We start from the raw sequence: 27387 nt of genomic DNA, 5'->3' as shown, positions 1-27387 counted from the left end.
GTGGGGGCGGGGAGGCGATAGGAGGAGAGCAGCCCACGTAGGCGGGTAGCGGCGATGAAAGCATAAAGCCCGGAGACGTCGCCCACACGCGGCGCCTGGCAAGTGCACAATCGCGGTGAGAGGGGCGCGCGGCAGCTGCCAACGCTCCGGCCCAACTGCCGGAAGGTCTGTGCTCTGGAGCCAGGGTAAATATAAGACCCAGACTGGAGACTAGAAATGGCTAGGGACGGGGAGGTGTGGTGAAGCACAGGGGAAAGAACCATCGTTGAGGTGAGACGGCTTCTGATCCTCCTTCGCTCCTCTGCCGGCACCTGGAGGGCACATAGCTGATGTCCGGCAGACTGAGAGTTCAATTTTGTTGCTTAGCACCGACCTGCCATAACTTTCAACGTGCTTCTCTATGATTGGTCTATTGAAACTCTTTACCTACCTTAAAAGATAAATCATTCTAAGTACAAAAGACCCACTGAATCATAGTAGAAGCCTGAAGCCATCTCTAAATCTGCTTTTTACGAAGTCAGATTAAGACTCTTGGCCGGGCGCGGTGGCTCAAGCCTGTAATCCCAACACTTTGGGAGGCCGAGACGGGCGGATCACGAGGTCAGGAGATCGAGACCATCCCAACATGGGCTAACATGGTGAAACCCCGTCTCCACTAAAAAATACAAAAAACTAGCCGGGCGAGGTGGCGGGCGCCTGTAGTCCCAGCTACTCCGGAGGCTGAGGCAGGAGAATGGCGTAAACCCGGGAGGCGGAGCTTGCAGTGAGCGGAGATCGCACCACTGCACTCCAGCCTGGGCGACAGAGCGAGACTCCGTCTCAAAAAAAAAAAAAAAAAAACAAAAAAAAAACAACCTCTTAGTTTCTAATAGATGTTTTGAATGTACAGGTATTAGAAACTGTAATAACAATTAGTTCTGGGGTTATTGACTCTGCTGGACTTTATATCATCTATTGGCTTCCAGAATTTAAAAAAAAAAAAATGAAGAGATAAAGCTGTTACCCCCAAATCCACATAGTTAATACTTACCATGTGGGACACTGCTTATGGAAATGATCTTTTAAAGAATGGATTGAAGTCCTAGATAAGGGGATGGGAGTCTTGAAAATAGGTTGCAATTTTCCAAGCAAGTTAGCCAACTAGTAGTTACTGAACTTCAAGAAGTCCACTTCTTTGTTAGTGTTTGAAGGAAATATCAGGACGTTGAAATACAATCTGACCTCAGAAGGACAATATGGTCTTAACGGTGAGATCAAATAAATACAGTAAAGTATCAGAAACAATACTAAACAATTGAGTCAAAATTTAAGTTTGTGACAAAGATTATAGACACCATCTATAAGGGTATTTTTCACATCTTTATTTTAAATATTTTGTAAATATTTTGTTTCCTTGTTCTAGGGCTATAAAATTATACATCATGGCCCTCCTAAAGACACTCTAGGAAAACCATGTCATCCTGATCTTAAAACACCTGCAAGAAAGAGCACAGTACTTCACCATTAGTAAGTAGCAAGGAAAAAAAATGGTAGCCAACTTTTCAACTATATATCAATGTGGGTTTAAAGAAACAAAATGTAATTATATGGAATAGAAAAAAATATTTTTACTTGAATGTACTATCACCAACAGTGACATTGCTTTCATTGATGCAATGGAGATGATTATAGGTTAGATGGTTGAGAGTATGGGAGAGAAGAGCAAAGAGAAGAATATGGCATCATGGCCTATTATACAATTCTGGGTCATCAGATGCAAACAATGGGTGATTGAGCTATACAGAAATCTTCAGGCTTCTGTGTATTGCTTTCAATGAACTGATGAGGACACAGCAGCCCATATGTTAGAGTATTTTCCTAAACTTAGCCAGAAGGTCTCTAATAGAACCAGGCCTTGAACATACGAATCTCGAATTAGATTATACTGATTTTTTTTTTCCTATAACACCTGGAAGGAAAAACATGTCTCTTAAACCATTAGAAATTAGCAATTCAATCGAACAGCATATGTTTACAGAAAGATCTTATGTGCTCAGCAATCTAGCAGGCATTGCAAAGGATAATAAAAACATGGATAATTTCCATTTATTTGTATTATATGCATAATGTGTTTATTGTATTAGAGGTGTTACATACATTGTCCCTTCCAGTCTTCAAAGCAAAAACCTGTAATATAAAAATCTACATTTTACGTAAGAAAAAAACTGAAGTTTGGCATAGATTTCCCAGACCTGATGGTTTCCAAAGACTGCACCTGTAACCAATAAGGCGCAGGTAGTTGATAACTAGAAAGCAAAAATCATAGACAGCTGAACTATAAGAGTTCAACTATAAGGCAGAATCCTGGTAACCTTCACAGTAATTAACCTGTCTTGGGTTGTCAGTAGAGAAATACCAGTCCAAAAAGGCCACATCCAGATTATAGTGTGCCTAAGGAGAAGGGAGGACTGATTAGAAAGGGAGAGCATGATTTACTTACTCATGTTAAAAACTATGTGGGAAGCAAATAATGTCAAAAGCATTATCAGACAACTGGCAAGGTAGTTTGAGGCTACTGGTATGAAAAATACTATTTCAGAACTTTGTTGACTTACATTTATTTAACAAAACCAGAGTTTGCCAAAATAGGAATATGTGTAATATATATGCTGCTCTAAACCTTCCACCTTATTTCTTTCTAAAGATAGCAGATACTTCATCCTGCTCAGAGAACCAACAGTAAGTGATAATTCACTGATTTTAATGTGAATATTTTATCATGCCAATCATTTTTATGTTGTCAAGGGTGAAATGATTAGTGAGTTTGCTCATGATTTTATCTTTTGTTTTTTGTTTGTTTGTTTTAGAGACAGGGTCTCTTTCTGTCACCCAGGCTGGAATGAAGTGCTGTGATCATAGTTCACTGCTGCCTCGAACTCCTGGGCTTAAGTGATCGTCCCACCTCAGCCTCCTGAGTAGCTAGGAATAGAGGCACTTGACACCATGCCCAGCTCATTATGTTTTGTTTTTGTTTGGTTGGTTGGATTTAGTAGATGTGAGGTCTCACTATGTTTTCCAGGCTAATCTTGAACTCCTGGGCTCAAGTTATGTGCTGTCACCTCAGTCTCCCAAAATGTTAGGATTGCAGGATGTGCCTGGCCTATCCATGATTTTCAAAACTTTGATAAATTTGTATTGAGAATGACCTCAAGTTAATTTTATTCTTTTACAGTTAAGAAGGTAAATTATAGCAGTATCATATCCCCAAAAATTTGATATATAAAACTTTTTTACATTTTTTTCTAAAAATAAGTAATGGAATTAATTCTCATGTTTGTGACTTTAAACAATTATACTAGAACTACCTTTAATAGGAAAATGGAAAAATATGGCTGTTTAAGCATATCGTATAAGCTGGCATATTAATGATTTTACTATTAACATACACAGTTATATATCAAGAAGGAAATTATTAAAGTAAAAATAGAGGGTCTCCATTGTGCTGCAACAATGTCTGCCTTTTCCCAATTAAAACTGTGTCTCTTTCAATGAGTCAATGTCTCTTTCAAAGTCATTGACTTTGAAGTCCTAATTGAATGAAGACTAATTTCTGACATTACCTATGCATTGGCATAGGTTAATTAACTGTCTTAAGCCTTAATTACATCATCCATACAATATAAATAGTAATACCCAGTAAGGTATGGGAGTGAAATTGTACATCATTTTCCACAAACCATCAATAAATTGTTCATCCCTCATCCCTTTTTTGCATACCATTGAGGATAAAGGCAATGGATGGAACAAGTATTAATGATACACTATTTACAGTAAGTGAAGCCTGAGAAGTATCACAGATAAATTGTTTGGAATTTTCTTTCCTTCCAAGAATTTGGGAGTGCCAATCCCACACACATGAAACAAATCTAGGGAGCATAACTCTAATTTACAAAGTAAACAATTTATATGTCTAATGACAGAAAGGTGAGTGTTTCTGAAACTAAGTGGTTAAGTGGTCTTGTTGCTTCATCTGAAGGATGTAGGACTTTTTGACATATTGAGAAAGGACAACATGGGTAACAAAATGCTGAGTATCTTTTTAGGAGATAATGAAAATATGAAACAATCTTCGTACCAAATAATGGATTGAGTAAACTTGAACAAGCTATATATTCAATGCATTAGTTGTATTTTTTCTATACAGAGAAATTTGAAAATATTCACAAGTATAAGGAAGAAAATAGATGTAACTTCTAGTTACTCCATTAGGGAAATAACAACTAATAAAGTATTTGTACAGCCATATCTGTGTAATCACAACCTTGTCATCTTAATTAGAGTCTGGTATAAATAAAAGGACAATCCGTTATACTTTTCATGTAGAATAGCCAATTGAGAGATGGTACATATTAAAAATAAACTTTTCTCCAAAAATTGAGATGAAGAATGAATGTCAGTACTATAATTAACTATTCAGGAATCTGTTTTCTTTTTGATGGCATAAGGGTAGCAGAAGTAGGCAGAAAGAAGGGAGTATGTCTCTATCTTTTATAGATGTACCTCAAGGGCATCAGTAGAGTTCTTCAGCTTATTTTTTTATTGTCACTATCAGAGACAAGGTTGGCCTCATTATGATTCTACTGGTACTATACGGCAATTCTTGTTTTGCTCCATTCTTAACGAATCTGGGAATTACAGTTCCTTTGAAAATAATCGAGATTATATTGGTATTCTCCCTCTTAGAAGTTTTTAAACTACTTATTTCAATGCAGACTTTTGTTTTTCTTGACTTAGTTTTCAGCAATGGCTTTACTACCGGTGTTGTTTCTGGTTATGGTGCTGCTTCCATCTTTACCTGCAGAAGGAAAGGTAAGGTTAAAATGGAAAATCTTTTCAGAGCTATCCAGCAACTTTGTGGTATGGCAGGCTATTTTGAAAGTAAAGGAGGGTAAGAGAGTTTGGTATGTCAGAGTTTCCACTGGTTCTCTCAGAGTTCTCAGACCACTTAACACAATTATTCAGATGAAAGGCCAAGGCTATGCTGTATGTGTTCTGCATGTGTATGCTAGCCACCAGTCACATGTGACTACTGAACATATGAAATGAAGTTTGAACAGGCAAGATGTACTCTGATGGTAAGAAACTCACCAGATTTCAAACATGTAGAACAAAGAAAGAAGAAAATATCTCATTTTTTTATATTGCCTCCATGATGAAATGATAATATTTTAGATATTCAGTTAAATAATATATTAGGTTCTTAGGGTGATTGCAACAAATTACCACAAGCTAAGTGGCTTATAACAGCAAAAACTTTTTCTCTCACAGTTATGGAGGCCAGAAATCTAAAATAAAATTATCTACTGGGCTTAGCTCCCTCTGGAGGATCTAAGAGGGAGGGATCTGTTCCATGCCTTTCCCCACCTTCTGGTGGCTTCTCCCAGTGCTTGGCATTCCTTGGCTTGTGGCTGCATCACTCCAATCTCTGCCTCCATCTTTACATTATCTTATCCTCTCTGTGTGTCTCTTATAGAGGCACTTGTCATTACATTCAGGGACAACTGGATAATCAAGGATTATCTCATCCTGAGATCCTTAACTTAATTACATCTGCAAAGACTTTTTCCAAATAAGATCACATTCACAGTTTCTGAGCATAAGGACATGGGCATATCTTTTTGGAGACTACCACCTAACTCATTACAAATAAAATATATTATTTAAATTAATATCACTTAAAAATTAAAATGGCATATCATGTTGAAATTATTTTTTTAATAAACATCAGTGGTCTGTGGGGTTAGAAAGCTGATGATAGTTCTCTTACCCCAATCTATTTTCTGATTTCCTTAATTTTATTTCTTTTTAATGAGATCCCCATACAAAATTAACAATATACTTATACAATATTAAATTAGCACAACTTCTCCACTATGTTAGCACATTTAATTTTTATAGTTAGGGTATAAGAATAATTAGATTTTTATTTTTAATTAAGAAAACAAAAACATTTAATTTTTATAGTTAGGGTATGAGAATAATTAGATTTATATTTTTAATTAAGAAAACAAAAATGCCGACTCTAAAGGTCTTAGTGGTTTGTTTAGTAGTGATAATAGAGTTAGTATGTGAAGGGCCAAGAGGATTTTGAATTCAGATCCTAGAGTTATTTCTAATATGCTACTTTGTTGAATTGACTCTATAATATGGTCAGCAATCTTCAATGATAAAATGTGCAGTGTTCACCTACAGTGTGTATCTCCTAGCCAGGAAGCCTCTGAAACAGCTTTGGCATTGCTGTTTGTTGTCACATCTTCCATTAACTCCGTGCACATTAGACTCACTAGGACTTTTCAGACTGGAGGACTCTGACACTCAGTTCAAACTTCATTTGGCATTCAGAAATATAGTCATTGTATTACTGTAATTAAATTATCAATGTGCAGGTAATTTATTCATCACCTACGACCTCATTCAAATAATTTGCTGTTCTTTTCATTTCTTTCGCTGAAAGATTTTCTTTCATACCCCTTTCCAATCCCCTTTAACCTCTCTGGCTCATCTCCTGGTCTTCATTTATAAAATTATTAAAAAGTGAGATGTCATTTTGTTTTGGCACCACTAAATGTTTGAAATCAGATGCTCTGTAAACACTCTGCCCAGTATGATTTTCTGATGTTTTCAAGATGCCTAGAAAACTCTATTCATCTTTCAAAACCCCAGAATCACATTTTATGAAGCTTTCCCTGACTTCAAAGAAGAATTGATCCCTCCTTCCTCTCTATCTTGTAGATCCCTAAGATCAGTTTTGTTATCATGTGTATTGTAATTTTTACTTATGTCACGTCACCTATTCAATGTAAACTCTTTAAGGATAGATACCATATTTATTTTATTCTCAATATGTTTAATGTTTCTAGTCAGGTAATAGATTTATTAACACATTTAAAAATACATCTCTTTTTCAGTACAATTTTATCTACAAAGCAAGAAGGTGTGAGAAGCAGGAAATAATTTAGAAATTAACTTTTTAATGTGTTTTGAAATGAAACCACCATAACCAGATTGTTTTAGTTCAAGAGGAAATATCCAGGGATGTTATTTTATGCTTTGATGTGATGCAGAAGTCTGCTTCTACTGATACTTTATATGCACATCTTTTCTAACTTATGAGTCAGTAACTTTGCCATATTTATTGGTACAATGGCATCTGCTATCAGTCCCTGTTGTTAGGACCATAAAAGCAGGAAAGAGAAATTCACATATAGTAGATAATGGCAATAATGTGCTCAGACCTATGGTATAAGAATTGTGAGAGCCTTAAGGGAACTCAGTATGGGAGGAGAGAAGGATAACTTATTGCAAGGTGTCAGAAAAAATCTATAAGGGGCCCTATTCCTTTTAGACTTATACTTCAAAATCTTCCTCATACCTATATAACATCATACTCCTGTGTAAATCTAGGTCATCAAATTGCTTGGACCTTGATCCAGCAATTTTCAGACCCTATTCCACCTCCAGGCTTAGCAGGCCCCGTACCACACACACAGACAAATATACAACCACAAAGATAAACCAAACAGATTAGGGCCCAATTTCATACTTTATCAGTTATGTTTCTGTTACTAAAAGGAACAAAGTCAGCTACAGATAGATTTGATCCCTCCAAATTGCTTTAAATTGATTTTTTAGTATTACAAAGTTATCTTTTATGTAACCCATAAAATTTGCTACATAATAGGTATAATGGTTTTATTATAGTACTGAATGCAGACATGCACTTCAACTGGGCCTAAACATTTTTCCTTAAAGGCAGATACCATGTCAAGGAAAACTGCCCCATAAAATTTAGGATGAATCATGGGCTCCAGCTTTACCCTACCTTGCAGCCTGATCAAATGTGAATGAATATATCTCAAGGTTTTTAATTTGCATGCTTATAGTTATAAAATATTATTATTCATATGTCTATATAAATCATATTAAAAGTTCCCTTGCTGGGGGAAATGGCAGATAGGAGGCATGACTAACTTGCTGTTGTCACTTGGATAAACAGAACAATATGTGGATAAACAGAACAATATGTGGAGATTCACATCATGAACTTTTGCGTCAAGAACCACTGCAGGGGCATGGCAGGAAAACTGAAAGAACTCACAGACCCTTTGAAAGAAGTGGCTTGCCACTACAAACTCTGTGAGTTCACTGAAACACTGTGAGTGCCCGAAGTGTGAGGGAAGAAAGTCTGCCTCTAAACACACATCCTCACTGAGGAAGCTGAAAATCCAGATCATGGGAGAAGGATTTAACCTCACTTAAAGCTGAAACGAATTTAGAGAGCCATGCAAAATAAAAAAGAAGAAGCAGCAGTGAGAAGAGCCCTGTAGGCAATCCCAGTCCCCACAGAAGCCCAAGGAAGCCATTTCTGACTTTATCTCACGGAGATCCTCAAGGAGGGAAGCCAGTGGAATTAGGGAGGAGACTTCCAGCTGAACTTTGTAATAATTTTGACCAAGTACAAATTTTTCTGGGCAGATCTGGGATTGTGAATGGGAAGTACAGATATGAGTACAGAAGCTGCAGCAGGTGGGAAGTGGGGAAAGGCCTGAAAGCCCTGCTTACTGTCTCCTTGGGGAGGCTTGTAGCCTGGACCAAGATCTCAGCCTTGCACAACAGAGGCCTGGATATAAATTCAGCTCTATTGGCCGTTGAGGGAGCACAGCAGGGGTGAGACTGGCCTTGCTGGCTGAGTAGGAGCTTAGTGAAGCCTGTCACTGCTGGCTTTCCACTCCTTCCCTGGTGACCTGTATGAAGCAGCAGAGGGAGCCATAGCCCCCTTGGAACATAACTCCTTTGGCCTGAGAACCACACCCCCATCTTCCACAGTGGGTGCAGGAAGCCCCTACCAGGGAGAGTCGGAGTTCAGGTATGCCTAATCCTGCCCACACATGATGGTCTTTCTCTACTCAACCTGGTAGCCAAAGACAAAAGACATAAACTCATGGGAGCTCTATGGCCCTGTCCATCACCTGAAAAACCTGAATACTTATCCAGGAGACCTTAGGGCAAACTTGTATCCCCCCATACTACCACAGCTTATGCTGTCTTGAAACCAACTCAGGCTGTTACAGCAACTCATAACAGAACAACTCTACTCCAAGGAAGGAGAAAACAACAGTTAATTCCACTGCCTATAACAATCCCAGCTGACCAGAGGTCCTGAAACTGTCCACAGGACAACTTCACTATTAGCATAACCAACATTCAAGAAAACCAGTGCACTAAACAAAACTACAACCAAGGACTCTCGGAGTCCACTTCACTCCCCTGCTACCTCCACTGCAGCAGGTGTCAGTGTCTGTGGCTGAGAGACCTGAAGATGGATCACATCACAGGATTCTCTGAGGGCACTCTCCAGTACCAGCCTGGAGTCCAGTAGCTCTGATGGGTGGCTAGACCCAGAAGAACAATAACAATCACTACAGTCTGGCTCTCAGGAAGCCCCATCTCTAGGGGAAGGGGGACCACATCAAGGGTTCAAGGCAAGAGTACCTGAACAGCAGCCCTTGAGCCACAGACCCTTCCTTGGACATAGTCTACCTGATGAGAAGGAACCAGAAAAACAATTCTGGTAATATGACAAAACAATGTTCTATAACATCCCCCAAAAGATCATACTAGCTCACCAGAAATGGATTGAAACCGAGATGAAATCTCTGAATTGCTGGAAAAAGAATTCAGAAGGTTAATTATTAAGCTTCTCAAGGAGGAACCAGAGAAAGGTGAAAACCAACTCAAAGAAATTTAAAAAGTAATGCAAGTATGAACGAAAAAATTTCCAGAAAAATAAATATCAGAAATAAAAAACAATCACAACTCCTGGAAATGAAACACACTTAGAGAAATGCAAAAAATACTGGAAAGTTTCAACAACAGAATGTAACAAGTGGAAGAAAGAATTTCAGAGCTTCAAGATATGGCTTTTGAATTCTAACAAAGACAAAAAAAAAGATAAAAAGAAAATGAACAAAGCCTCCAAGAAGTTTTGGGATTATGTTAAGTGACCAAAGCTAAGAATAATTGATGTTCCTGGGGAAGAAGAGAAATCTAAAAGTTTGGAAAACTTATTTGAGGGAAATAATTGAGGAAAACTTTCCTGGCCTCGCTGGAGACCTACACATTCACATATAAGAAGCTCAAAGAACTCCTGGGAAATTCGTCATAAAAAGATCATGACCTGCGCACATATTCATCAGGTTATCTGAAGTCAAGATCAAGAAAAGAATATTAAGAGCTGTGAGGCAAAAGCATCAGGTAACCTACAAAGGAAAATCTACCAGATTAACTGCAGATTTCTCTGCAGAAACCCTATAAGCCAGAACAGATTGGGGTCCTATCTTTAGCTATCAATGTACACAAATCAGTGGTACTGCTATACACCAACAGCGACCAAGATGAGAATCAAATCAAGAACTCAATACCTTTTACAACAGCTGAAAAAAACAATAAAATACTTAGGAGCATACCTAACCAAGGAGGTGAAAGACCTCTACAAGAAATCTCCGGAACACTGCTGAAAGAAATTATAAATGACACAAACAAATGGAAACACATCCCATGCTCATGGATGGATAAAATCAACATTGTAAAAATGACCATACTGCCAAAAGCAATCTACAAATTCAGTGCAATTCCCATCAAAATACCATCATCATTTTTCACAGAACTAGAAAATACAATCCTAAAATTGTTATGGAGCCAAAAAAGAGCCTGCATAGACAAAGCAAAACAAAACAAAAATAACAAGCCTGGAAGGATCACATAACCCCACTTCAAACTATACTACAAGGCTATAGTCACCAAAACAGCATGGTACTGTATAAAAATAGGCACATAAACCAGTGGAACAGAGTAGAGAACTCAGAAATAAGGTCAAATACTTACAGCCAACTGACCTTAAACAAAGCAAACAGAAACATAAAGTGGGAAAAGGACACCTTATTCAACAAATGGTGGTGGGATAATTGGCAAGATCCATGTAGAAGAATGAAACTGAATCTTCATCTCTCACCTTATACAAAAATCAACTCAAGATGGATCAAATACTTAACAAACCGTGTAAACTCTAGAAGATAACATCAGAAAAACTCTTTTAGACATTGACTTAGGCAAATGTCTAAGACCAAGGCAAATGTCTTATGACCAAGAACCCAAAAGCAAATGCAACAAAAACAAAGATAAAAACATGGAACTTAATTAAACTAAAAAGCTTCTGCACGGCAAAACAAATAATCAGCAGAGTAAACAGAAACCCCAGAGAATGGGAGAAAATCTTCACAAACTATTTATCCAACTAAGGACTAATATCCAGAATCTACAAGGAACTCAAACAAATCAGAAAAAAAAAAAAATCCCATCAAAAAGTGGGCTAAGGGCATGAGTGGACAATTCCCAAAATAAAATAGAAAAATGGCTGACCAACATATGGAAAGCTGCTTACATCATTAATTATATGCTTAACATTATTAATTATTAGAGAAATGCAAATCGAAGCCACAATGAGGCTAACACCTTATCCCTAAAAGAATGGCCATAATTTAATTTAAAAAATAATAGACATTGGTGTGGATATGGGAAAGGTAACACTTTTATACTGCTTGTGGGAATGTAAGCTATTACAAGCACTATGGAAAACAGTATAGAAATTCCTTAAAGAACTAAATGTAAATCTACCATTTGGTCCAGCAATTTCACTACTGAGTATCTACTCAGAGGAAAAGAACTCATTATATGAAAAAAAGACACCTGCACACTCATGTTTATAGCAGTACAATTCACAATTGCAAAAATATGGAACCAGCCTGAATGCCCATTAATCAATGAGTGGATAAAGAAAATGTGACATATATGTATATATATTATATTATATATAATATATAATGTATACATATTATATTATATATAATATATAATGTATACATATATACATATACATATATACATATACATATATACATACATATATACATATATATACACACACACACACACCATGTAATACTGCTCAACCATAAAAAGAAATGAAATAATGGCATTTGCAGCAACCTGGATGGAGTTGGAGACCATTATTCTAAGTGACGTAACTCAGGAACGGAAAAACCAAACATGATATGTCCTCGCTAATAAGTGGGAGCTAAGCTATGAGAATGCATAGGCATAAGAATGATACAATGAGGCCAGGCGCGGTGGCTCACACCTGTAACCCCAGCACTTTGGGAGTCCTATACGGGCGGATCATGAGGTCAGGAGATCGAGACCATCCTGGCTAACATGGTGAAACCCTATCTCTACTAAAAATACAAAAAATTAGCTGGGTGTGGTGGCGGGCACCTGGAGTCCCAGCTACTCGGGAGGCTGAGACTGGAGAATGGCGTAAACCCGGGAGGCGGAGCTTGCAGTGAGCTGAGATGGCGCCATTGCACTCCAGCCTGGGGGACGGAACAAGACTCCGTCTCAAAAATAATAATAATAATAATGATACAATGGACTTTGGGGACTTGGGAGAAAGGGTGGGAGGGGGGCGTGGAATAAAAGACTACACGTTGGATACAGTGGACACTGCTTGGGTGATGGGTGCACCAAAATCTCAGGAATCACCAGTAAAGAACTTATTCGTGCAACCTTTTACCACCTGTTCCCCCAAAACTGTTTTTTGAAAAGTTCCCTTGAAACAGAAATCGGCATTTGTGGCCTCCGAGGGGTTTTTAGTTTGTCATGCCATGAGTTACTCACAATTCCCAAAGCTTCAATCTACTACTTTCCTATTTAAACATTTCAATCTACTACTTTACTATTTAAAAGTTATATCTTCAACTCAGATTTAGTGACAATGCTTAACAACTAATGTTGACTTTTAATATTTAAATATTTGTAATATTTAACATATGTACATGATAACTAAATATTTTTAAAGTGACCTTTGTTTTCTTGCATTAACTTATTCACTATTATATGAAATTTACAACATTGTTAAATAATAATTCTAATTTTATTTTCTTTTAGGATCCCGCTTTTACTGCTTTGTTAACCACCCAGGGGCAAGTGCAAAGGGAGATTGTAAATAAACACAATGAACTAAGGAAAGGAGTCTCTCCACCTGCCAGTAACATGCTAAAGATGGTAAGAGGCAGTGATGTAACGAGATGGGTGTGAACCAGCTGTGGCAGGAGCAGACGGCTGGCCACTGGCATCTCTTACGAACTTTGTGGTTTACAAAGTTGTGTCTTTTTTTTTTTTTTTTTTTTTACAATGGTTAAAAAACCCCGTCAATTATACAAGGTTATTAAATTTGGAAGGCAGAATTGGAAGTCAAATATTCAGGCATCCAGTGTTAAATCATTACACTTTTTGTTCATTTTCTTTTCCGGTTTAAAATCAAGAAATCCCCTTTCCTTCAGGGTGTCAGCTGTTGTGAGTAAAAGCCCACTTCCCAGGGCACAGTCCCTGAAAGACAGGTATCTCTGATACGAAAGCAATGGCCTACATGTGAAAACAAATGGAATTGAAAATAACGTTGGCCAGCTTATTACTGTTAAAATATAATGAGGATATTTCACCTGCTTATCAGTATTTACGCTAGCATCATTAATAAATATCCTAGGTATGGCTGCTTTGCTATCATAAATAATCACATATTATTGTCTTATTTTGCCTTTTAGGTATATTACCTATGGACTACCCTTCATGTGTAAACTGGCACCAGAACAGATAAAAACACTTAAATATATTTTAATAACAGTAGTATTAGAGAATACATCTACAGAAATTTTAAACTATTTACAAATCAGATTATAAAGTGTATGTTTCATTGTGGCTGAATCATTAAGTGTATTTTGTTTTCTTGTGACGTTTAGGAATGGAGCAAAGAGGTAACAGCGAATGCCCAAAGGTGGGCAAACAAGTGCACTTTACAGCACAGTGATCCAGAGGACCGCAAAACCAGTATGTAAATTAGTAAATATTTGTTGAATAAATAAATGAATAAAACAATAATAGAGCATTGTAGGATGCTCTATAATAAGAAGACTTTGAAAATAAATGTTATTTATACTGCTGTCTTTTTGAAGTCAAACTATCTGTATACAGAGGGATATTTACAGTAAGAACAATGTTGTGCTTTTATATTGTGTACATTATGCAAATAATTTTGCTTCTTGCTACCAGTTCATGAATACAGCAGATTTTATATCATCTTTATTTTTGTAAGTGTAAGGATTAGAAAAGCCAGAATTTGAAAGAAAAGTGACTCACCCAAGAACATAATCTGAAACAGTGTCGTACTAGAAATTTTTAACCAAGCTTTCTGATTTCTAACCCACTGCCCTTTTTGTTAATTTATGTAGCTGTCGGATGTTTTGAAATCTATTCTTTTGTATCCATAAAATATATTGAACTTATGATGAATTATTCCTTTTTTGATCTAAAGTGGATAAAAGTGGATAAAGTGGATTTAAATTTATCATATTCAAAATTTCTATAAAAATGAATATTTTTGAATATGTTATTTAAAAAGTTTTTAATATGAGGCAATCAAGTATTTTGTGTGGACTGGATACCTACAATGCACAGAATGCTACATTTGAGTTTTAAAAAGACTTATCAAGGATTATAAAATCTAGTAAATGCCCAAATAACTTATGAAGTGTTTCTGGGCTGTAAGGCACTTCTTGACAAACTCACAAGGATTTCAACTTGTGATATCTGATTTCCTGGTTAAGAGAAAATCCATAAATTTTGAAAACTGTTATCCTTCCTGGTGTCAGTTTTCTCTTTCTTGGGACTCTTAAAAACAGCCTATAAAGTCTTTTTTTCAGATTTCACACAAAGTCATATACATTTATTTAGGGTCCTATATTTGAAAAATCTCTGTTGAGGATTACTAGAGCAAAAGACAAAATGTAAGAATTGGTCACTGCCTTTAGCAAGCTTACCATATAAAGCTGGGAACACTCAAGGCATACACATGGAAAATTTAGCATGCAAGGATTTTTAAAGAGCAGAGTGTTAGCCTACTCAAAGTTTTATGTGGTCAGGCCAGCCTCAGTGTGTTAGGCAGTTCAGTGTTCTTATCGGCTTTATAGCTGATAAGGAACTGAAGCATTCCTTTATGTATTAATCAACAGTTAGCATCTGCTGGACCCTGGGTTTGAAAGGCAACATCTTTGTGTTTATGCAGTCAATTTCTTTTACCATTGCATGTTTATTACCTTGCTCATGAATGATCTGCCCCTTAGGTACAAAATGTGGCGAGAATCTCTATATGTCAAGTGACCCTACTTCCTGGTCAGCTGCAATCCAAAGCTGGTATGACGAGAGCCTAGATTTTGTCTATGGTGTAGGACCAAAGAGTCCCAATGCAGTTGTTGGACATTATACTCAGGTAAGAAGAATGCATGAAAATACCTATGTCACAAATGTTCTAATAGGAAAGCTTCTCTAAATTATGACCACTGCAATGTTCAATTTAGGAGAACAGTCCGAGTGGGAAGAATACAGTCTTGGAATTTGGCTGCTGTAGAGCTGTCATTTTTGTCCATTGTCAGCCAAACTCTTAGTAGGAAAGCATACTCTGTATTGTTCCTACATTATAAATTTTAAAGTGATGAATGTACAGGAAAATTAAATATTTTTAAAATTTATGACTTTGGTTCAATAATTTAAATATTTGTATGGTGTATGTCTATAAACTAAAACTAATTTTTCAGTTTTATATTTGCTACTATTTCTTTATATATTTTTCCTCTTCTCTAATGTACTTTTGTATATTTATTCCATTGTTAATTTGCAGCTTGTTTGGTACTCGACTTACCAGGTAGGCTGTGGAATTGCCTATTGTCCCAATCAAGATGCTCTAAAATACTTCTATGTTTGCCAATATTGTCCTGCGTAAGTAGACTGTTTAGCATTTAATGGCAATAATTCTATCTGTAATTTATTTTTTAATAGTTCTCATATCTTAAACCAGAATGAAAACATATCTCAATAAAGGGGAGGGGATAAATGTTTGGAAATGTTTTTTAAGGTTGAGACACTTTCAACTTCCCAGAGGAGAACAACTTCTCAGTTTCAGTTATAAAAACTGAATCATTCCTCATTAACAGAATAATGTCTTTTCTTTCAGTTGGCTTTCCCTCAGCTTAGGGTTACTCTATGAGCATGTGTAATATATATTTCTCTAGAATTAGTATCATCACGTCTTGCTAATTTCATATTCTAGGAGTATAGATGCTTCAGGGTGCTGGTGAGATTGCAAATGGAAGATGGATTGTGATTTTGGCCCTTTCTGCTCCAATATTCCTACTTCTGCTTATGTAAAACACACACACACACACACACACATTCACAATTACCATTACAAATGGTTCATTCATTTGGATTTCAAGGCTTTTCAGGACATCTTTATTTCAGAATACAGAAAGGATAACATCTTAAGTCTCTGATTCTCAGAATTGTTCACAGAAAGCTCTTTAACTATCTTGTAAAGTTTGATTTGTAGCAGTAAACGTGCTCCTTCATTAAACAATACGTTTAGAGTTATCCACAATAAATCCTATGGATATTTTAAGGAGATATTCACGATATGTTAATTTAAAATTTAATGTTTGAAATTCTTTACCACTGGAGGCTGCGGTGGGGGACACAACTACAGGATTTGTTTCGAGACTGTAGATAACGAAGATGATATAGGGTTCCGGTTTGAGAAGTATAACCTCCCAAGTCATTTTCCTTCAAGTACCTATTAGGATTTAAGTAGAGAGAATTGAAAGGCCCTAGGAGGATGTATCCACACTCACTGACTGGCCCTCAGAAGGGAGGCATCCGCAGCCAGGTGTCAGAAGTGACAGTTGGAATAGATCATGAGGGAAGTCAAGGGAACTAGAACTTTTAAAATTCTTTTGTATCTGTTTCACAATTTTCCAAGAGCTCATACACATACAGCTATATTCTAGGCAAAGAGACTGAGATTTAGCTGCGCTTCCTTGGGTCCTTAGCCCACTTGGTCTATTGAGATTTCGACTCCTATATATTTTTAAATGAATTTAATGGCCAATAGAATAATGATCATCATTAACTTATGGTTAGTCATTGCAAAACTATGATATCCTGGATATCAGTATTTATCACAACTTTTCTGTAATTTTTTTCTTTTTTTTACTTTAAGTTCTGGGATAACAAAAACTAATATTCTGTTTTGGTAAATGTAAAAATCTCATACATGCCACCTCTAGAAACTCACAAACCTTCCTAAGCACACTCCTACAAACACACCACTAACTACTGAAAAATCTCAACCTCCATCTGGAAGAAAAAAATACTCCGGAGGTATATTTTTCATAGTTTCTGTTAGAGACACTATGGGTTTTTTCAAATGGAAAATGCTATTTTAACATTGCATATTAATTTTCTGCTACAACCTGGTACTCCTAGGATCTTGTCCTTTCCCTCTACAAGATATGTTTTGTCCCTTATTGGCACCTTGGGATACACTGCCTCAGTAATTTGACTAAATATACTGGAAGATAAAGATAGTGTTGCCACACTGAATATACTCTGAAAATTTCAGACCCTTTTCATCAAATTTAGTTACCCAGCCTGTGAAATTATGGTCAAGAAGATATGTCCATGTGTGAAGCGTTTTCTTAATTTGGGTTGTTATCTGAAATACTCATTGGGAATTGTAATTTTTCAGTTTTGTTAACATACTAAAAACCCTGAATAATTATTTATGTATATTTGATGATTGATACTGCCCTTAGAGTATAAACAGTAAAGTGAAAAATATTTGACATGTATTTCAAATTTCAGTGGTAATAATGTGAGTAGAAAGAATACCCCTTACCAACAAGGAACACCTTGTGCCAGTTGCCCTGATAACTGTGACCAAGGACTATGCAGTAAGTTTGAAGTGATTAGCTTGCTGTTATTTATTATATAATTGATATTTTCTTTTCTTTATATAATTTAACAAAACTCCTAAAGTAATGAATTGAAATAACATATTTATGAAAAAACCCCAAAAATATTCAACAAAGTATGCTTAAAAAAACATTTTACACACTGGAGGAGCTACATATTATTTGTAATGAAAAGCATATTGCCCTATGTAACATAATGGAGTATTTATCATCAATGTGTTTTTGTGGCTCTGCAGAGCCCATTAATATTAACCATACACCGTTTGGTAAATAGTTCAATTATCAAAGTTCATTTAACTGTACCAAAAGTGGTATTTTAAAAGAATCAAAATGTATAAATCTAAGGTGTGAGACCAAATTATGGCTCAGTCTAGACAGGCACGCCAAATATTACTGTTTATTTGTGCTAATGTGTTTGTCATGCTGATTTCCTCACTTTTTTTTTATAGTGTAATTAGGATCATATGTTTGCCTTAATAAATGATTACTTGCCCTATAATTTCATAATTGTTTTGTGTATATTTTTATGACCAAACTCTATCTATATACAATATTGGCTCATAGGACCTGTGCACATATTTTTGCAAAAGGAGAAAATGAAATACATATCATATATCTCATTTAATAAATTGCCATGAATAGAAGTAAAAATAGCTGCTGGCTTTCTGTAGTTGGGATACTTTTATTAAAATTATTATGAATGATAAAGTTGACACAATCACTGAAACTTTTACCTCTTCAATGCACTCACCTTTACTAAGCATTTTTTCTGACCCAGTTATATAGCTGTATTTCAGAATATTAATGATACCAAAGCTATAAATCAGGCAGAGGTGGGCAGATAGCAAGGTCAGGAGTTCGAGACTAGCCTGGCCAACATGGTGAAACCCCGTCTCTACTAAAAAGACAAAAATTAGCCGGGTGTAGTGGTGGGTGCCTGTAGTCCCAGCTACTTGGGAGGCTGACGCAGGAGAATCGCTTGAACCTGGGAGGTGGAGATTGCAGTGAGCTGAGATCAGCCACTGCACTCCAGCCTGGGCAACAGAGCGAGACTCTGTCTCAATAAATAAATAAATAAAAGAGAAAAATAGTTGAATACTTATACATTTGCTGAATGTAGTTTGCTAACAAGTCTGGAATTCATCTGTCATAGTATCAGCTGGTATCAGCTGCTGTGACCATGGGATTACCTGCATCACCCCTCTCATAAATCCTAGGTAACACAGAGTGGAGAGAGACACTGTCCACTTGGGGGAAGAAGGAAGTGTGTGGGGTACTCTGCCTTGGATTTAGTACTGGGCCTGCCACAACAAAATACATACCAGGAAGAAACCCACAGTTCCTAAATCCAGATTGGTATGCATAGATAGAGCCTCTAGACCCACCACAGCACCAAAAAGGAATCTGCTGCCCCAGTGGGGCAGACTCAAGTCTCAGTACCACTGGTCAACTAAAATGGCCTCAGACCCAAAATGAATTGTAGTAGCTGGAAAGTCATAACAGCTGCTGGCCTTGGGCAAGCCCTGGTTCTGTCCTGGTCCGAGAGTCCATGGACTTCAGATGCATCAAAGCACAGTGACAGCTGTGGCATCCAGGGAATTGTCCATGTTACCCTTCTCCTAACCAAGTTTGCAGCAAATCTGGGTTTAGAACATCATCTAATAATGAAATAACTGCCATCTTAGGAGACTCATTAGTCTCCTTTAAATTCTTGGAAGGCCTTCTGAAGAAGAACAGGTACAAACAAGTCCAGACTGAAAAGACTAGAATAATTAATTCTTTAGTGCCTAGATACTGAGATAGTAATCCGCAAGTTTCAAGAACATTCAGGAAAATACGACTTCATCAAAAGAACTAAGTAAAGCACCAGTGACCAACCCTCGAAAGATGGAAATGTGTAGTCTTTAGGGTAAGGAATTCAAAATAACTGTTTGTAGGAAGCCCAATAAACTTCAATAAAACACAGAGAAACAATTTAGAAATTTATCAGAGAAATTTGAAAACGAGATTGACATTAAAAACAAACAAACAAGCAAACAAAAAAACCCAGAAATCCTGAAGCTGAAAAATATGATAAATAAACTGAAAAAAACATTAGATGGTCTCAACAGCAGAATTCATTAAGCAGAAGAATCAGTGAGCTTGAAGACAGGCTATATGAAAATACAGAGGAGAAAAAGAGAAGGAAAAAGAATGAACTTTCTTCACTGATCTACAAGATCAATAAGACAGCATCAAAAGAGCAAATGTAAGAATCATTGGGATTCTAGAGGTAATAAAGAATGAGAAAGGAGTAGCAACCTTATTGAAAGAAACAACAAACAGAAAACATTCCAAACCTACAGAAAGATAGAAATAGCCAGTAAAGAAAGGCCAAAGTTTATTAATCAGATTCAACCCAAATAAGACTACCCCTTGGCATATAATTATAAAATTCTCAAGGGTCAAGGAAAAAAGAGAATTCTAAAAGCAACAAGAGAAAATAAGCAAATAACATGTAACAGAGTTTCAATACACCTATCAGAAGACTTCTCAGTAGAAACTTTACAGACCAGAAGGAAGAGGGACAATTTACACAAGTGCTAAAAAATGATTTTAAAAAACCTACGTAAAATATTGCACCCAACAAAACTATTCTTCAGACATAAAAGAGAAATAAGGACTCCCAGACAAATTCTGGAGTAATTCATTATTACAAAATCTGTCTTAAAAGAAGTGCTAGGCTGGGTGCGGTGACTCATGCCTGTAATCCCAGCACTTTGGGAGGCTAAGATGGGCGGATCACGAGGTCAGGAGATGGAGACCATCCTGGCTAACACGGTGAAACCCCCTCTCTACTAAAAATACAAAAAATTAGCCAGGTGTGGTGGCAGGCACCTGTAGTCCCAATTACTCGGGAGGCTGAGGCAGGAGAATGGCGTGAACCTGGGAGGCGGAGCTTGCAGTGAGCCGAGATTGTGCCACTGCACTCCAGCCTGGGCAACAGAGCTAGACTCCATCTAAAAAAAGAAAAAAAAAATGCTGAAGGGAGTTCTTCTATCTAAAAGAAAAGAATGCTAAAGTGTAACATGAAAATATCTAAAGATATAAAACTCACTAGCTGAAGTAAGCATACAGAAAAATTTAGAGTATTCTAATATTGTAATTGTGGTATTTAAACCACTCATATCTTTACCATGAAGACTAAAACAGCAAAACTGTTAAAAATAATAACTATAACCTAAGGTATAAATTTAGACATTCAAAAGTCAAAAAATATCATGGGTATATGAAGTTAAAATGTAAAATTTTTGTTTCTTTTCTTTGTGATCAAAGTTGTCATCATTAGTTTAAAATAATTTGTTATAACTATAAAAACTTTTGTAAGCCTCATGGTAGCCACAAAGAAAAATCCTATAATATACACACTAAAAATACACTAAAAATAAAAGGCAATTGACGAAAACATACGACCAGAAAAACTCACTTAACAACAAAGGAAGGCAGCAAGAGAGAAAGAAAAGATTGCTAAACAACCAGAGAATGCATAATGAAATGGAATTAGTAAAATTCTTACCTATCAATAATAACCTTGAATGCAAATGGACTTAATTTTCTAATAAAAAAACACAGAACAGATGAATGGATTAAAAAAAACAAGACCCAGATGTGCTTCATACAATAAAAAACTCATTTCCCCTGTAAAGACATGCATAGAGTGAAAGTAAAGAGATGAAAAAAGATATTCCCTGCAAATAGAAACCAAAAAAGAGAAAGTAGCTATAAGGTCATTATTTAATGATAAAGGGGTCCATGTGTTAGGAAGATATGATAATTATAAACACATATACACCCAACATCAGAACACCTAGCTATATAAAGCAAATATTAATAGACTTAAAGAAAAAGACAGATAACCATTTAATAATAATAGGGGAATTCAACACCTCACTTTTAGCAATGGACAGATTATTCAGACAGAAAATCAACAAAGAAACATTTGAGTTAAACAGCTTTCCGGACCAAATGAACCTAACAGACATTTACAGAACTTTCCATTTGGTAGCTACAGAATTCACATTGTTTTCATCAGCACACAGGATATTCTCCAGAGAGAACACATAGACCAGGAAACAACTCTTAAATTTTTAAAAAATGGAAATCATGTTAAGTATCTTTTCTAACTACAATGCAATAAAACTAGAAATCAGTAACAAGAGGAACTTTGAAAACAATACAAATACATGGAAATTAAACAAGATGCTCCTGAATGACCAATGGGTCAATTAAGTAATTTTTAAAAATTAAAAAATTTTCCAAGTGAATAAAAATAGAAATATATCATATCAAAAAGTATGGGATACAGCCAAAACAGTATTGAGGGAAAGTTTACAGCATGAAACTACTACATCAAAAAGTAGAAAGGTTTCAAATAAGCACCCTAATAAATGATGCACCTCAAGGAGCTAGAAAAGCAAGAGCAATCCACACCCAAACTTAGTAAAAGGAAAGAAATAATAAAGATCAGAGAAGAATAAACAAAATTGAGGCAAAAAATATAAAAATATAAAAGATCAAAGAAACAAAAGGTTAGTTTTTTGAAAAGATAAAGAAAATTTACAGATCATTAGCTGGACTAAGAAAAAGAGAGGAAAAAAATAAAATATAAAATCAGAAGTGAAAAGCAGACATCACAATTGGTGCTATAGAAATGTAAAAGAAATGAAAAAGACCATTAGAGACTATAATGAACAACCAAGAAATTGGAAAACCTAGAGGAAATGGATAAATTTATGGATACATACAACCTACCCAAGATTGAACCAAGAAGAAACAGAAAACTTGATTAGACCAATAATAAATAATGAAATTGATTCCATAATAAGTCTCATAACAATGAAAAGTTCAGGACAAGATGACTTCGTTGCTGAATTCTACCAAACTTTTAAAGAGCAAACACCAATTCTTCTTGAACTATTCAAAACATTTGATGGGGGTGGGGAAATTCTTCTGAACTCATTTACAATGCCAGCATTATCCTGATACAAAAACCAGACAATGGCACAACAAAAACGAATGAATATAGATGCAAAAATCCTCAATAAATACTGTACTAGTAAAACAAATTCAACAACACGCAACAAAGATTATATGGCATGATCAAGTGGGATTTATCTCATATATACAAAGATGTTTGGACAAAATACACCACCTTAACAGAATGAAAGACAAAACCATATGATCCTCTCAATACACACACACACACACACACAAAAGCATTTGGTGAAATTCGATAAAATTCAATATCTCTTCATGATAAAAACTAGAAACCAACTAGGCATGGAAGGAACATATCTCACCACAATAAAGGCCATATATGACAAGCCCACAGCTAATATCTTACTAAAAGGTAAAATGTTAAAAACTTTTCTTCTAAGATCAGGAACAAGACAAGGATGCCCACTCTCACCAATCTTATTCAACATAGTATTGAAAGTTCCAGCCAGAGCAATTAGACAAAAGAAAAAAATAAAAGGCATCCAAATTGTAAAGAAGGAAGTCAAATTTTCCCTGTTTGCTAATGACGTAATCTTATATTTAGAAAAACAAAGAACTCCCACCACACAAAAAACAAACAAACAAACAAAACTCTTAGAACTCATAAACTCAAGAAAGTTGCAAGATACAAAACCCAAATAGAAAAACCAGTTATGTTTCTATACACCAACAATGAACTATCTCAAAAAGAAAGCAAGAAAACAACTACATTTACAAATGCTACAAAATGAATAAGTAAATACCTAGGAATAAATTTAACAAAGGAAATAAAATATTTCATAGGAAAAACTATAAAACACTGATGAAAGAAATTGAAGACTACACAGAAAAAAATGAAATACATACTATGTTCATGGACTGGAAGAATTAATATTGTTAATAATGATCAAACTACCCAAAGCAATTTACAGATTGAATTCAATCTCTATCAAAACATTCATGCCATTTTTCACAGAAATAGAGAAAACAATCCTAAAATTCATACAGAATCACAAAAGACCCTGAATAGCCAAAGCAATTTTGAGGAAAAAGACAGAGCTGGAGGCTCTGGCTTCAAAATATACTACAAAGCTATGATAACCAAAACAGCGTAGGCATAAAAACAATCATGTATACCAATGAAACAGAGAACCTAAAGATAAATTAACACATTTATAACCTATTGATTTTTGACAAAGGCACCAAGAACATACACTGGGGTAAGGACTGTCTCTTCAGTAAATGATGTTGGGAAAACTGGATATCCGTATGCAGAAGAATGAAACTAGACCCCTATCTCTCACCATATACAAAAATAAACCCAAAATGGATTCAAGATTTAAATGTACAACCTGTAACCATGAACTACTTGAAGGAAGCAATGGGGAAATCCTTTGGGACATTAATCTGGGCAAAGATTTTATGGAGAAGACCTCCAAAGCACAGGCTGCAAAAGCAAAAATAGACACATTAAATTATTATCAAGCTGAAAAGCTTCTATGCAACAAAAGAAACAGCTGATAATGTGAAGAGACAATCTGAAAAATGAAAGAAAATATTTACAAACTGTTCATCTGACAAGGGATTAATATCCAGAATATTCAAAGACCTCAGCAACTCAGTAGGAAAAAAACACATTAAAAAGTGAGCAAAGGGCTGGGTGCGGTGGCTCACGCCTGTAATCCCAGCACTTTGGGAGGCCGAGGTGGGCGGATCACGAGGTTGGGAGATCAAGACTATCCTGGCTAACTAAACCCGTCTCTACTAAAAATACAAAAAGAAAAAATAAAAAAAATTAGCCTGGCATGGGCAACAGAGCGAGTCTCCATCTCAAAAAAGAAAAAATAAAGAGAAGAAAGTACATGAATAGACATTTCTCAAAAGAATACAACAAATGGCCAACAAGTATTTGAATAAAATGGTCAACATCCCTAATCATCAGCAAAATGCAAAAAACTACAATGAGATTTCATCTCACCTAGGTTAGAATGGCTATTATCAGAAAGACAGAAAATCAAATGCTGGCAAAGATGCAAAGGAACTTTTATCACTGTGGCTGGAAGTGCAAATTAGTACAGTCATTATAAGGAACATTATGGAAATTCCTCAAAAAAAAAAATGAAATTACTATATGACCCAGCAATCCCACTACTGAGATACCTCCAAATGAAAGATCAATGTGGCAAAGAGATGTTTGCACTCCTACAAATACTGCACGATTTCACTAATATGTGGAATCTAAAAAGGTTAATTCAATAGAAGTAGAAAGTAAAATAGTGATTGTCAGTGGCTGGAAAGGGTAGGCGGGGGTGGAAAGGGGTGGAGAGGGGTCAACGAGTGCACAGTTGCAGACAGGAAGAATAAGTTTGGTATTCTATTACATAATAGAGTGACAATAGCTAATAATAATTATGTCTCAAGAGAGCTAGAAGGATTTTTGATTGTTATCACCAAGAAATGATAACTAACTTATTAGAAAGAAATGTGTTTAAAGTGATAAATGTGCTAAATACCCTGATTTGCTCATGATGTAATGTATACGTATATCAAAACATCACACTGTACCCAATAAATATATGCAATTATTATGTACCAATTATATATTTTAAAATTAAACTTTTTGACAAACATATGCCTTTACTACAGGACTAGCAAAATGAGTTTAAAAAATGGACAGGTTTGAGAGACAGAAAGTAGAATAGTCAGTCAATGTTTATCCCCTGTGCTGGGTGAGTGCTGGCCAAAAGAAGAAACGAAAGAGTTCAAGTTGATTCCAGTTCCTGGCTTAAATTACTGAGTAGTTGGAGTGTCATACCCCTTAAATTGTGGGAGTGATGCAGGGAGATCACTCCTGAGAATTCTCAGCCTTTTGGCTAATACAAGGAGTTTAATTTGAGTTTTATTGAGTTTGAGGTCCCCGGGGAACATCCAAGTAGAAACATCAAAAGGAAAAGGGCATATTGTCCTTGTTTTATACTTTTATCCACCCATAAAGATTATTAACTCAAAAAAAGCATTGGAGTGTAATGCCATGCTGCCCAATATTATGATATGATGGAAACAGTCCCTATCAACATGTGCTACTAATCACACTTTGAACACTTGAAATGTGGCTAATAAGATTAAGAAACTAAAATTTTGATTTTAATTTAGATACCTATGTGTAGCTAATGGTTCCCATATTTGGCTATGCAGGCATAGAAAGATTTAGTTACATTCATATTATTCTGCTTGCTGAGGGGGAAAAGTAGGTCAATTTATTTTAGAAACATATCACTAAATGTAGAATTTAAACAGTGATAGATTTATCAGTGAGCTCAACTAAGACACCTCATATGTCCCTTAAGACGTGAAAGACCCATTATAGTGTAAGTGATGCTAACTTCTTTGCTCCCTCCTACCCCCTCCCCACACACTTTGAATGTATGGTTTTGCTGTTACTGAGGAAAATGATAATGACATAATTAATCTGTTTTTGTTACAGCCAATAGTTGCCAGTATCAAGATCTCCTAAGTAACTGTGATTCCTTGAAGAAAACAGCTGGCTGTGAACATCAGTTGCTCAAGGAAAAGTGCAAGGCTACTTGCCTATGTGAGAACAAAATTTACTGATTTGCCTAGTGAGCGTTGTGCAGGACTACATGGATAAGGGCTGCATCATTTAATTGACACATACCAGGGAAAATTGTATGTATGTTAGTTACAAATTTGATTTCAAAGAGCAATGCATCTTCTCCTAGATTCAAAGAGCAACGCATCTTCTCCCAGATCATCACAGAAATCACTTTCAGGCAATGATTTACAAAAGTAGCATAGTATATGACGACAACTGCGAACTCTGACATAAATTTAGTGCTTTATAATGAACTGAATCAGATTGAGGATTTTGAAAACTGTATAACCATAGGATTTAGGTCACTAGGCCTTTGGATCAAAATGGTGAGTTACATATAACCTGAAACATGCTGAAGAAGAAGACTGTAACATCATTGCCATTCCTACTACCTGAGTTTTTACCTGCATAAACAATAAATTCAAAGCTTTACATCTGCATTTGTCTTATGATCTTTCTTTTAAACAAAAGTAATCAGCTTTTCAAACAAAGAACTTTTCTAGCAACCATATGATATGATTCTTATGCAATATTTTATACCATTCATAATTAACTCCAGCTAGATTCATCTGAGATAAATGATAAAACAGGGCAACATTTTCAAAATAGTTGTCTATAAAGTTAAATTTTAACAAAAAATGAATCAGTTCTACTCTTACTTGCTTTCTCCTTTCTGATATTTTGATCTCCCTACGGGTTTAGTTGATTTTTTTTAAGCCAACAAAAAGAGGACATAATTCAACCAAATATACAAATATAGCTTTCCAGGAAAACAAACAAGTGGAATAATCAGTATTAGATTGA

General features: G+C 35.9%; 1 protein-coding gene across 3 annotated transcripts; it reads left to right on the top strand.

Annotated features, from left to right (window-relative positions):
• The first annotated feature begins 82 nt into the window (after positions 1-82).
• On the top strand, positions 83-27023 carry CRISP2 (cysteine rich secretory protein 2). Of its 3 annotated transcripts, none has more exons than XM_009205346.3 (10): positions 83-185; positions 1403-1506; positions 2684-2718; positions 4774-4848; positions 13042-13158; positions 13893-13980; positions 15273-15418; positions 15827-15924; positions 17845-17933; positions 26455-27023. In XM_009205346.3, the coding sequence occupies exons 4-10, from the start codon at positions 4783-4785 to the stop codon at positions 26580-26582; spliced, it is 732 nt and encodes a 243-aa protein (XP_009203610.1). In that variant the 5' UTR covers positions 83-185; positions 1403-1506; positions 2684-2718; positions 4774-4782; the 3' UTR covers positions 26583-27023. The 3 variants fall into 3 exon arrangements, with proteins under 3 accessions (XP_009203610.1, XP_009203611.1, XP_009203609.1); XM_009205347.3 differs by having other exon boundaries at positions 96-165; XM_009205345.3 differs by having other exon boundaries at positions 182-270.
• Positions 27024-27387: the final 364 nt, after the last annotated feature.

The sequence above is a fragment of the Papio anubis genome, chromosome 6 (genome assembly GCF_008728515.1).
Source record: "Papio anubis isolate 15944 chromosome 6, Panubis1.0, whole genome shotgun sequence".
NCBI lineage: Eukaryota > Metazoa > Chordata > Mammalia > Primates > Cercopithecidae > Papio > Papio anubis.
Note: the sequence above shows the minus strand (reverse complement) of the source record. Positions and strands in the feature narration are given on the sequence as shown.